At 41.7% G+C, this 13,092-nt stretch overlaps 1 protein-coding gene across 4 annotated transcripts in view; it reads left to right on the top strand.

Annotated features, from left to right (window-relative positions):
- Positions 1-13,092, top strand: part of NCOR1 (nuclear receptor corepressor 1) — a 59,323-nt gene that overhangs the window by 39,714 nt on the left and 6,517 nt on the right. For 3 of the 4 annotated variants that reach the window (XM_064729133.1, XM_064729135.1, XM_064729134.1), the window contains exons 21-40: positions 120-249; positions 516-711; positions 1,238-1,408; positions 1,579-1,739; positions 2,117-2,237; positions 2,341-2,442; positions 2,928-3,025; positions 3,894-4,062; positions 4,480-4,620; positions 5,869-5,952; positions 6,432-6,688; positions 6,792-7,152; positions 7,659-7,883; positions 9,064-9,273; positions 9,926-10,075; positions 10,599-10,772; positions 11,226-11,391; positions 11,633-12,129; positions 12,562-12,690; positions 12,797-12,957. In XM_064729133.1, the coding sequence (XP_064585203.1) occupies positions 120-249; positions 516-711; positions 1,238-1,408; positions 1,579-1,739; positions 2,117-2,237; positions 2,341-2,442; positions 2,928-3,025; positions 3,894-4,062; positions 4,480-4,620; positions 5,869-5,952; positions 6,432-6,688; positions 6,792-7,152; positions 7,659-7,883; positions 9,064-9,273; positions 9,926-10,075; positions 10,599-10,772; positions 11,226-11,391; positions 11,633-12,129; positions 12,562-12,690; positions 12,797-12,957 (3,703 nt within the window). The remainder of the gene's footprint in view (positions 1-119; positions 250-515; positions 712-1,237; positions 1,409-1,578; positions 1,740-2,116; positions 2,238-2,340; positions 2,443-2,927; positions 3,026-3,893; positions 4,063-4,479; positions 4,621-5,868; positions 5,953-6,431; positions 6,689-6,791; positions 7,153-7,658; positions 7,884-9,063; positions 9,274-9,925; positions 10,076-10,598; positions 10,773-11,225; positions 11,392-11,632; positions 12,130-12,561; positions 12,691-12,796; positions 12,958-13,092) is intronic. The other variant, XM_064729136.1, reaches the window with a different exon arrangement.

Here is a 13,092-nt window from a genome sequence, read left to right as displayed (position 1 = left end):
TTGGTCCAGTTTGATAATTGTGTTGGTTTTTTGAATTTAAGAGTTGTGGCTGTACATTTTTTAAGATGTATAGTCTTGCTACTTTTGGTAATATTTTTCCCTTCTATCTCTTTTTCCAGTATCTTCAGCAGGGAGTCAAAGCCCTCACTGTTAAATCCCACTGGGTCAATCCTGGTATCATCCACAATAAAGCAAGGGCAGATGGACCTGCAACAGCTTCACCACCGAGCTGCTGTCATCCCACCTATGGTATGGGCATTTTTCAGTGCTGTTTGAAAGAGTGTTTGTTACCCCTTAATCTAGTCAGGAAGAAAAATGTTAAACAAATGAAGAAAGATAGGATTTGCTTTATTATTGTATTTTTCAGGGGGAAGGTAGGTTAAGTACAACCAAGTAGCTTAAAACCATTATGAACCTTTTGAAACACCCAGACTGCAGGGGGTGGCTGAGCTCCACAGCTCCTCCAGGCAGTGCCTCTGAGGGTGTCCCTGGCATTGTCCCCTTGCTGTCCCCAGGTTTCCTGCAGCCCCTGCTCTGTCCCTGTGGGCACCCCAGTCAGTGGTTATGCCCTGTACCAGAGGCACATCAAGGCCATGCACGAGTCAGCCCTGCTGGAGGAGCAGCGGCAGCGCCAGGAGCAGCTGGACATGGAATATCGGAGTGCTGTGAGCCCCTGTGGCACCTCCAAGAGCCCCAGTGTGGAGTGGGAAGGTTGGTGTTCCCTCAGCTGTGCTTTGTGTCTGTGTGTTACACTGCTGCTCGTTGGAGAGTGGCAGTTTAGTGTGATAAGGAACTGATAATGAACTTGCTGGAAGGGACCTGCCCCCTCTGCTGCACTTACTGTTGAACAGCTGCCTTGTTGCCCCTTTATGTTAAGGCAGAAAACTTGTTCCAGTTGGGTCAAACCCAAAAATGAGTTGTTCCTACAGAGAAAGATGGAGCATGAGGGTGAGAAGAGCAGATGATTCTGTTCTAGGGGAGGCCTTTCCAGAAGCTTAAGGTGTAGGTGGGAGAATGTACTCCATGCAGTAAAACATTCATCTTAACTGTGCTCATGCATGGACACAAAAGTTTGCTGGAACACATTAATACTTCTTTTTAATTGCACTGTTTGTAGCTGATGGGTGTGTCTGGCATTGGAGTAGTCCCTTCTCTAAAACTGTGCTGTGAATTGGACCTTTTGACTCCAGTTTCTAACCCAGGGTTCTTCTCTTTCTGATTGCTTCAACCCTCCCAGGAAAACCAGTGGCCTATATGCCTTATGCTGAGGTCAAGAGAATAGAACAGGAAGCACAAGTGCAAAATGCAGCCACAAGGTCAGCATCACCCTACAGGTTATCTCCAAGAGAAGTCAATAAAGCCTCTCCCCAGCCCGAGATGAATGCAGCTCGCTACAGTGTCCCTCCAGGTAAAGATCTGGAGCACCAAATTATTCTCTAAACACTTGGAGTTAATAGAAGGAAGATAATTTTCTGTGTGCATGTGAATAGGTGCTCAGTGTTTTTCTAGCCCAGTGAGGCTGTACTGTGTTATTTCTGTTCACACTGCAGTGTTTAATGTACAATTTTTCCCCTCAAGTTCTCCAGCCAGCCCCTCACCAGGTGATAACCAATATTCCTGAAGGAGTTCGCCTGCCCACAACCAGACCCACCAGACCTCCACCACCTCTCATTCCATCCTCCAAAACCAGTGTGCCATCAGAAAAACCTTCCTTCATCATGGGAGGCTCAATCTCACAAGTAAGAGAATTACTATTTGAAAATCTGTCTTATATTAATTTTTTTTGCCCTTTCTCCAATCTTCAGCTTTTTGTACTCATTTATGGAGTCACAGCATTAACCCTTAAGACCTACCTGTACATATCATTCTAAAAGTCCAAAGGAGCTTTAGAAATGGAACATTTACCCACATTTAAGGGCATGGATATCCAGTTTAGGTGACCTGCATCTCCAAACTACCAGTGGCACTCCACTCCTGCTGCTCTGTGCTTTGGGACATGGCAGTGGGGCACTGTAGCATTTCCAGATAGGATCACAGTAGTTTTAGCATTCTCCTTTAAAGAGAGATGTGACTCCTCATTCCAGAAACAAGAATTAACATCTATTTGTTGTTTCAGGGAACACCTGGCACTTATTTAACATCCCACAGTCAAGCTTCCTACGCCCAAGAAACTGCAAAGCCATCAGTGGGTTCAATATCCCTTGGGCTGCCAAGGCAGCAAGAGTCAGCCAAATCTGGTAAGGAAAGAAAAGCTGACATGTTTTATACAGACTATTTAATGATCCATAATTAAAGAAAATTTAAAAACCTCAACCTTTTTCTCTTTCTTCTCCTCAATAGCTTCTCTGCCCTATATCAAGCAAGAAGAATTCTCACCCAGAAGCCAGAATTCCCAACCTGAGGGACTCCTGGTCAGGGCACAGCATGAAAGTGTGGTGAGAGGTAAAGAAAGTCACACAGATTAAAAAACTCTTGTCAGAGCCTGAGAAAACCAAGAGAATTAACTGCTGAAGTGTTATTTTAAAGTATTCTATGATTATATAAGAATCATAAGACTACAGGGTTAATTTGTTCCCTGTTTTCCAATACATGTGTATTTGTAGCTGGCTCCTCCTGTCTGCATTGCTCACTTCAAAATATTTGTTATGAGCCATGCCAGTTTTGAAGTAAAACTGCTCACTACAGCGAATTCATCAAAAGAAAATAAATCAACTGCTGTAAGTTAATGCTATAAAATACTTACAGTCTGTAAAAGGCTATGTTAAAAGAGGAAATAACCTAACTGCCTCATTTGCCAGCTGTTAAATTGAAATTTCCCCTGTATTTTAATGTAAACTAACAGTTCTCAATAGAATTTTTGATTATTTCAAATTGAGTGGATATTTTTTTATTCTCTGATTTATCAGGATGTCTTTATTTCAAATCAGGTACCACAACAATACAGGAGGGGAGCATAACACGAGGAACTCCAACCAATAAAGTTTCAGTTGAGACCATTCCTTCTTTGAGAGGCTCCATAACTCAGGTATTTTACCTTCCACTGCTGGGAAGGCTGTAGCAAAACAGATCATCATCTTCAGACTATCACTGTGAATGTATTTGCATGTCTGAAAAAGTAAATTATTATCACAGGATAAGAACTGCCTTGGGAAAGGAGCTTCCAATCCAATCAGATGTTCAGACCCCACTACTGCTGAAGTCAGCATTACCATGATTTCATCTTCATATATATGAGTTTTCAAATAAATAATACCAGAGCCTTTGATAAACCTAACTGAGGGCAACTTTCCTGAAAATTGCATCACACCTGAGTTCAAATATTCAAACCAAATGTAACCAGTCTTGTGCAGATTCTTTTAAATCCAAGAAGGGAAATTCAGGCCTTTTGTCTTATTTCAAATGCTGTTGTTTTGATTGGTTTGGCATCCCTTTGTAACCAGTCTCGTGTAGATTCTATTTAAATCCAAGAAGGGAAAATCAGGCTTTTTGTTCCTACCATTTTCAATGCTGCTGTTTTGGTTGGTTTGGCATCCCTGTACAGAGAACAATCTGCTTTGAGATGAGAGGAGGAGGTTTCATTGCTTTGGACAGAAATAAAACCTAATGGCACCATGTGGTATATGTTATCTTCCCCCCAGATGGTATTTATAGGTTAAATGTTCTAGGTTGTAAATACACAGGTAATATTGTTTAACAAGATAACCTAAATATGAGTGAGATTATTTCTGCTAAGTGTCTATAACAGAAGCAGAAGTTTAAGCCATACTTGATAAGTTAGTTGGTATTATAGACCCAATAATTTTTTTTTGTTTTGTTGTATTTCCCCTTCACTCCCCCTGTTCTGTGAAGCCTCAGAGGCTGTGAATTGATTGCTGTGCTGGCTTTGCTCTCAGGGTACCCCAGCTCTGGCCCAGCCCGGCATCGCCGCCGACGCGCTGCTGAAGGGAACCATCACCCGCCTGGCCACCGAGGACAGCAGCCCCGAGAAGTGCAGGGAGGAGGCCTCAGCCAAGGGCCATGTCATTTATGAAGGCAAAAGTGGGCATATTCTGTCTTATGATGGTGAGTCTTTGTGTATTCTACTTGATCACAGGTTCTGCTTTGACAACCCATAGCTGAAGTGTTTCTGCTTCCAAGCAGATGCGTGTTTAAAATATAGTTCAGCTCCTCCTTTGCCATTTATTTCCTATCTGTCATTAAATTATATTGTGAAAGGGTAAATAAAATTACCCTTATTAAAATAAAACTAAATGTATCACATAACTTTAAACTTCAATGAAATATTGATAAATGAATAACTTAACAAGTACCTTTTTGACAAACTATAAAGCATCTTTCTAAGATTGATATTTAATGTTATAATATTATATTGAAGATGTGTTGTTTAAATATTAATGACCTGTGGTCTCATTAATGTAATATTCATGTGTCCTTTTTGTTGTCCACATTTCCTGACCACACTCTTGTACATTTTGCCAGCTATTAAAAATGTCCGTGAAGGAACAAGGAGTCCCAGAACTGCTCATGAAATTGGTTTAAAGAGAACCTATGATACAATGGAAGGAAATATAAAGCAGGGGATGTCTCTGAGGGAGTCTCCAGGGTCTGCACCACTGGAAGGTAAAAACAGCTGCTTGCAAGATGTTTTATCTTTTATCCGTTGATGTAAGAGCATTTAGAGTTTTCTTAGGGTGCAGGCTAACAGGGAAGTTAAATTTAAATCACACTAATGACCAAATCCATGCAATAGCACTGCAGTTAGAGCATGCTGGAAACAGGACTGGAGTAGATCCCAGTTTTCTTTTCTGTTTTACCACAGCTGCTGCTACTGCAGGTGGCATTTCCTGCTCTCAGCACATCTGACAGATGTCCCTGGCTCTGCACAATCCCAGGGGTCCTGTGGAGCTCAAACACTGGGTCACACCAGCACAGCCTCTGCCACACCCTTTGGTTAAATATTAATATCACACTGCCCTGACCTTTTGCATTCCTGCAAAAAACCTCTTTGAACTGCAGGATCCTGCTTCAGGGCATCCCTAGTGCTGTGGTGTTTTAATAAACTGTAATCAAACAAAGCCTGCAGAGGCCAAGGCAGGTCATTTATATAACTTTTCAGATTGTTTTGTGAAAATACAAACACAAGAAAATGTTTTCTACCTCAACCATGGAGCCTGGCTCCTTAAACATTTTGTCCCATTTTTTTGGATAGCCCTTGGAGACTATTTTGTGGACATGTCCATCCAATGGAACAAGGTGAATGTGAGGTTTGTAGGCTGCACACAGAAATCCAGTGTTGCCTCTAAGTTGCTGCTCTGGTACTTCCATGCTTTGTCTCATCAGTTACACATTTTCTGTTTTCAAACTGAAAAATTTTGAGTGTTTTAAGCACTTTTAGATTCTTGCTGTAGGCACAGTAAATTCATCTCTTCCCCAATGATTCAGTATGAACTTTGATAATTTGGAGCACGCTGAGGCATATTTTGGAATTTTTTTCTCTTGGTTCCACTTCCCACCATGAGCACCTTTCTTTCTAGGCAGGGAAAGTGGAGTGTGAGAAAAGCAGTGACTGCTTTTGAAACAAAGGTTAAGCTTAATTATAAAAAACACCTCCTGTTTTCTAAATATGTTAAAACTTGCAACTATGCAACAGCACAAATATTTGAACTGAAAGATTATTTTTTTAGGGCAGGAGGTGTTTATAACATGTTGCAGCAATGCCTGGCATACTGAGGCTTGGCCCTCTGGGCACTGCCAGGGTGTACAGATACCATCTCTCATGTGTGAGAAGGAGGGGGTTTGTTGGTTTGGAGGTTGGGGTTTTTTTTAACACTTGTTTAATTCCCTAAATTATTTTCATTTTAATTTTAGGTTTAATCTGCCGAGCGCTGCCTCGGGGGAGCCCACACGCTGAACTAAAGGAGAGAACAGTTTTGTCTGGCTCTATAATGCAAGGTGAGGTATTGCAGGCTAAGAAAGGGGAGCATTAATTAATCCTCAAAAATCTGGATTTCTGAACCTTAAAGCTCTTATTAACTGTGGGAACTGTGTTAAAGGTGGAGCTTATTTTATGAAAAGTTTTCAGAGCATAAATCAGCAGCTTTTTGATATGCTGTGTTCAAAGCTAGTGTGTAAACATAGATTTTATTTCTTATTGGAAAATAGACTTTTTAATATGAATACTTGGTAATCAGCACTTTTGAAAAAATGAACAGATTTATTTCTTTTGTTTCAGCACCTGAAATAACAGGAGGTTTTCTGTAGTATATTTTTCAGTATTATTTTTGTGATGATTTTTGTAGACTTTGAGTATCTTACCACAGACTACAGCAAACCAAAGCTTCACTGTTATATATAATTAATTACTCTGCTTATGAAGAAAAAAACTTAGCAGCTATTATTACCATTCATGTGACTTTTTCTTTCTATAAAAGGCACACCAAGGGCAACAGCTGAAAGTTTTGAAGAAGGTTTGAAGTACCCCAAGCAGATCAAGAGGGAGTCACCTCCCATCAGGACGTTTGAAGGAGCCATCACCAAGGGCAAGCCCTACGATGGGGTCACCACCATAAAGGAGATGGGTCGCTCCATCCACGAGATCCCCAGGCAGGACCTCCTAAGCCAAGAGAGTCGCAAAACTCCTGAAATGGTGCAGACAAGCAGGCCAATCATAGAAGGCTCCATATCTCAGGTAAATACAGAAAACACTGTTACACACACAGGAGTCAATCAGCTCAGGCTGTGTGAGATTATTCCACAACATCACCTTAACCTGAACTTTTCCTCCTCTTCAGGGCACACCCATAAAATATGAAAGCAACTCTGGCCAGTCTGCCATCAAACACAATGTAAAATCTTTAATCACTGGACCAAGCAAGCTGCCCCGGGGAATGCCTCAGCTGGAAATGGTGCCAGAAAACGTGAAGGTGGTGGAGCGAGGAAAATACGAAGATGTGAAGACCGGGGATGCCGTGCGGTCCCGTCACACGTCCGTAGTCAGCTCTGGTCCCTCTGTTCTCAGGTCAACCCTTCATGAAACTCCCAAATCACAGCTGAGCCCTGGGATTTATGATGATACAAATGCTCGGAGGACACCTGTGAACTATCAGAGTCCCATGTCCAGGAGTTCACCCATGATGAATAGAGTTAGTGAGGGTATGTCATTCCTGTCCACAGTCAGACAAATGGTTTTATTATTTGATTGTTTTATTTACTCCATTCTTCTTTATTTTATTCTAGTGGCTTGTCTTAATTTGGAAGTTGGCTAGAATGAATTTTAGAAAGCTGTAAGCTGTTAATTGAAATAAGGAAATGAAAATCTGCCATAATAGAAGAGGGAAGTGGGAATGGAATTCAGTCTCAATTTGCATTTGATTATGGATCACACTGAAAGTTGTATCTATAAGGATAATGTTTTAAGGGCAGAAGCTATTCCTGATTTTAAAATAGCTAGATGAGGAAGATGTTTTAGTGAAGTGTAAACAATCTTAGTTTTAAAGTACAATTCTTTCAGCAGAAGTCTTTTGTGATATAAAATATTCTCTGTGCTTTGTTGTATTGCAGTAATTGAAAATGTTCCTTGGGAACCAGTGTATTTTTACAGTTAAATTTTCAATAGAGAAATAAGCATTTTATTAACTTGGATTTTTCATTGCTTTTAGCTGGAGTATCTTCTGGGAAGTCAACAAATCATGAAAGGAAGAACACACTCACTCCAACACAGAGGGAGAGTGTGCCAGCAAAATCTCCAGTGCCAGGGGTTGATCCTGTAGTGGCTCACAGCCCTTTTGACCCTCACCACAGAGGAGCAACTCCTGAAGTCTACAGGGGTCACCTCCCTCCCCATTTAGATCCTGCTATGCCATTTCACAGGGCTCTGGATCCTGGTAAATACATTTGTGTTGGCTTTTTTTAGTTTTAAAAATACTGTGAGCTTTGATATACAGAAAGGATACCTTTATAAGGCAGTTGTTAATGGCCAGATATCATTTATAAAGATACAAGTATTTACTGCTGTGATTTGATATCAGTTTAGTGGTGATTTAATATCTAACCAAGATACCTAAATTAGTATTTTATAATGTTGTAACTTCCCTTCAGAGCTGCCAACTTACTTCTGTTTGGTTTAAAAGTTCACAGTATTTATAGAAAAGCATTCATGGAATGCTTTTATTAAAAGCCTTCAGGAAAGCTTTACAAAGAAGGATGTGGAAGAGGCTAGAGAATTAAAGTGTAATTCTATATAATTATATATAGACTTATATATTCTATATAAGTCCTCTGTTCAAGACTGATTATTTTCACTGGAGGATTATCAGGTGATATTAAATACAGTGACTTCCTTTTAACCTATCCCTCAGTTTACTTATGTGAGGTATTTTCCAAGTTCTTTAGCTATTTCAGCCTTTTACATTTTCAGAATTTCAGGATTTATAGTTCTATTAAAGTCATCTCTCTAATCTGGATTGTTTAGCACTTTCAGTGTGCATGCAGTTCAGAAATTCAGTAAAACACCAGTATTAAAACACTATTTTCACTCATTTGCCACCAACTAGAGAGGCTTAATAGCACCTCTATGGAAGCTTTACAGACACCTTGTGGTGGTGTTCACAGGGGTCTCAGGACAAGGGAAGAGATGAGAATCTTGGCTCCATGTTTCAGAAGGCTGATTTATTATTTTATGATATATATTATATTAAAAGAAAATTATATATTAAAACTATGCTAAAATAATAGAAGAAAGGATTTCATCAGAAGGCCAGCAAGGATAGACAAGGAATGATGATAAAATCTTGTGACTGACCAGGGAGTCAGAGACAGCTGGACTGTGATTGGCCATTAATTAAAAACAACCACATGAGACCAATCTCAGATGCACCTGTTGCATTCCACAGCAGCAGATAACCATTGCTTACATTTCCTTTCTGAGGCCTCTCAGCTTCTCAGGAGAAAAGATCCTAATGAAAGGATTTTCATAAAATACATCCGTGACAACAGCTGAACGTTTTATTCAATCCAGCATCATCCTGCTTCCTAAATGCCCCTTTTTCCCTCTGTCACCCTCAGCTGCTGCTGCTTACCTGTTCCAAAGGCAGCTGTCCCCCACGCCGGGGTACCCCAGCCAGTACCAGCTGTACGCCATGGAGAACACGCGCCAGACCATCCTCAACGACTACATCACCTCCCAGCAGATGCAGGTCAACCTGCGGCCCGATGTCACCAGGGGCTTGTCCCCCAGGGAGCAAACTCTGGCACTCCCTTATGCAGGAGCACGAGGTGGGCCTGCCTCTCTTTCTGTAATCCTGTCAAAAGTGTGGTTTGGCTGTGCCACCTGTGGTTTGGATGCACTCATGTAAGGCTGTGTGTATAAATGTGTTTGTGATCATGGATGTCTCACAGCTCATTTGGAAACTGCCTTTTGTGGAAAGGAAAAGCACCTCTATAATCAATATTTTTAAGGAGAAGTCTCTGAGAGTTACTGGTGTTCAAGAACCAGATTGTTTTCTACTCATATATACTGATGATCAGAACCATATTTAGCTCACCATCAAACTTCAGAAAATAGAATTATATCAAAATGATAACTTATTCAAAAGGAATATAAAGGCAACAGCCAGAAGTGTAATGTTTGTGATAACAATGCTGATTGTTTTATTTTTTGGGTAATACCCAAAATTGCTAAAAGATGAGATTATTGAGTGGAAGTAAAGTGCATTTTCCCAAAGGGCAATTAAAGGGAGTGCTACAAATGCAAATTCTGATATTTTGTGTTCCTAAATTGCTGATTGGCAGATCTAAGAGAGTATAACCAGCTGGAATATAGCTCTACACTTGCCTTATTGTTGTATTTTCTCCACCAAACATTCACTGCTGACTGTGTAGACCATGTCCTGGAGTGGCCATTCTCACGTGTGTCATGTCCTGACAGGAATCATTGACCTGAACAATATGGCCCCCACGATCTTAGTGCCTCATCCTGGAGGAACCAGCACCCCACCCATGGAGAGAATCACGTACATCCCTGGCACCCAGCTCACCTTCCCTCCCAGGCCTTACAACCCTGCTTCTCTGTCACCAGGTAAGAGCTCTCATGGCTTGGTGATGACTTTCATTGTCTGACATGCTGAGGGAATTGACCATCTTTATTCACCTTTCATTAATGCCATCTTTTGATGTTTTCTCAGGAGATGCTTTTTGCATGCACCTCTCACTTGGATAGCAAAGGGGTTTTCATGATATCCTGTGTAGTTGCAGTAGAAGCACTGTCAAATTGTGAATTTGCCTCATTCTGTCAGGTCTTTATTTGTAGTAATTTGATTATAATTCACTAACCCCACTCTACATGTGTTGAAGGGTAGAATTGGGGTCTAGAAGCTGTAACTTTATAGAACCACTTTAGTAAAAGGCTTTTGAGCCTTCCACTGTCACTGTGTGTTAAGCTTTTGTCTTCCTAGATAAGTGAATAGTCTTGAGTGGAATTAAAATGTATTTGGGAAATTTTGCTGTAAGCGTATGGCAAAATACATAGGCAAGGTTTACATTGCCATGCTTCACTTAAGTAAATTTCTTTGCTCCTTCATTTTACCCTGTGGACCTTCCAGGACACCCCACACACCTGGCAGCTTCTGCAGCTGCAAATGCTGAAAGGGAACGGGAAAGGGAGAGGGAGAAGGAGCGGGAAAGAGAGAGGGAACGTGAACGAGAGCGGGAAAGAGAACGGGAACGAGAGAGGGAGAGAATCACCTCAGTCCCTGCTGAACTTTATCTCCGACCAGGTGAGGGCACTTGGATACTCTTGGATCACTTGTCTTGTACACTGTAACTGCTCATTTTCTGCAGTTATTGTTAGCAAATACTATTTACAGTTTGCTTTTACTCTGCACTTTAGGCAGGTTCCTGTTGCCCAGCAGTTCTGGTCATAATTGCAACTTCTGCAACTTTCTCTCAAAGCAATGTAGCACCCAAAGAGGAGTGAATCCTCATTGTCACTGGCACAGCTTGCATGTCATTTAGAGCACTGTGAACTGATTTAAATCACATCCAGAGTGGTGGAGACAGCTGGGAAGGGATGTGGAGGAGGCAGCATTGATACATAGTCCTGCATTGTTATGAGTATCCAGAGTGGTGGAGACAGCTGGGAAGGGATGTGGGAGCATTGATTCACAGTGCTACACTGCTGTAAGAGTAATCCTTTCTTTTGGTTTGTTCCCCTCCGCTCTGTCCTGCAGGTGCAGAGCAGCCTGGCAGACCCGGCAGTCACGGATACGTCCGGTCCCCATCCCCCTCTGTCAGAAGCCAGGAAAACATTCTGCAGCAAAGGCCAAGTATATTCCAAGGAACCAATGGGACAAGTGTAATCACACCTTTGGATCCTGCTGCTCAGCTACGTATCATGTATGTGTTAGAAGTTAATGTGGCACAGATATATATTCTAATATTTCAGCTTATTAAAAAGTGCATTTAGGGTTAAATGTATTTCACTATATGAAATATAGTGGATTATTGGATATATCAAAGCATTTTCATCAGTGCATTTTGGGTAGAAATTAGTGTCAGAAAAGCTTCGCTTTATTGTGTTCATGGCTCTAGTTCTTTCCATGTGATGTAATTGAGGCTATTCAATGTTTGCCCACAGGCAGCTCACCCCTGGAGCTCCCTCTATCACTCAAGGCTTGCCAGCTTCCCGTTACAACACTGCTGCTGATGCCCTGGCAGCCCTCGTGGATGCTGCAGCCTCTGCTCCTCAGATGGAAGTTGCCAAAGCAAAGGAGAGCAAGCACGAAGGAACCAGGATAGAGGAGAACATGGGCCGCAGGTCAGCTGTGGTGACTGAGCAGCAGCAGATGGAGCAGAAGACCCTGGAGGTAGAAAAGAGGCCTGTGCAGTGCCCCTATACCTCTGCCAATTACTCTGGTGGCAAGTCCCAGGGACAGACTTCATCAGTAGTCTATTCAGAGGCTGGTAAAGAGAAAGGACCTCCTCCTAAATCCAGGTACGAGGAAGAGCTGAGAACTCGAGGAAAGACCACAATTACTGCTGCTAACTTCATAGATGTGATCATCACTCGCCAGATTGCTTCAGACAAGGATGCTCGAGATAGGGGCTCTCAAAGTTCAGATTCTTCCAGTAGTTGTACGTATCTTAGTAACTCTCTACTTCTTTGCTGTCTGTCTTAGCCTTTAGGGAAATGATGTGAAATGATTCAGATGTTTAATGATAAAATATTCAGCTCTGCAAAGCAGAAACACTTGATAGACTAATACAGTTTTTGCATGTAGTTACTCTTGCAAAATCAGAGTTGTTTGCTTTATTCAGATTCCATGCTACAGCAGGAATGCAGGATCATAACAGTAACATTTTCAGAATTCAGGAAACTGAAAATTACTTTGTTTATGTTGGAACACTGTTTCATGGAAGTATTTGTATCACCATGGTTATCATGAGAAGGCAACAGTGTTTTGACTTTCATTCACTGGTGCCATTTTACTGGTGTTGCTAAGTATAGGCAACAAAAATTTTCTGTCATATTTACATCTTATTCCACAACCTTTGCTTGATATTCAGTGTCCTCACACCGGTATGAAGCTCCTGGAGATGCCATTGAGGTGATCAGCCCTGCAAATTCACCTGTACCTGCTCAAGAAAAGCTGCAGTCCTATCAACAAGAGACACCCAAACCAAGCCAGGCAGAGAGTAAGTTCATCTACATGGAAATATTCTCACAGTCACCTTTCTTAGATTTGTAAGCACAGAAGTTTCAAACCTTGAGGCTTAACAGAGTGACCTTTTCTGTTCCAAGCAGCTGACCCCAGCAGGCCCTACGAGGGCCCCATTCACCGCTACAGGACACAGCAGGAGCCCCCCTCACCCCAGCAACCTCCACCTCCCTCTTCCCAGGCAGAGGGGATGGCCCACGTGCCCAGGACCCATCGGCTCATCACCCTTGCTGATCACATCTGTGTAGGTTTTATAATTATGGCTTTTATTTGAGAGTATTACAAAATATTGTATCTGAATTTATAACCTCATTCACTGCCATCAGGCTTGTCTAGTTCATGAATACCTAAACTGTGGCCAGTGTCTAATCAAAATCTC

The sequence above is a fragment of the Zonotrichia leucophrys genome, chromosome 19 (genome assembly GCF_028769735.1).
Source record: "Zonotrichia leucophrys gambelii isolate GWCS_2022_RI chromosome 19, RI_Zleu_2.0, whole genome shotgun sequence".
NCBI classification, from domain to species: domain Eukaryota; kingdom Metazoa; phylum Chordata; class Aves; order Passeriformes; family Passerellidae; genus Zonotrichia; species Zonotrichia leucophrys.
This window is presented reverse-complemented; position numbering and strand designations above follow the sequence as displayed.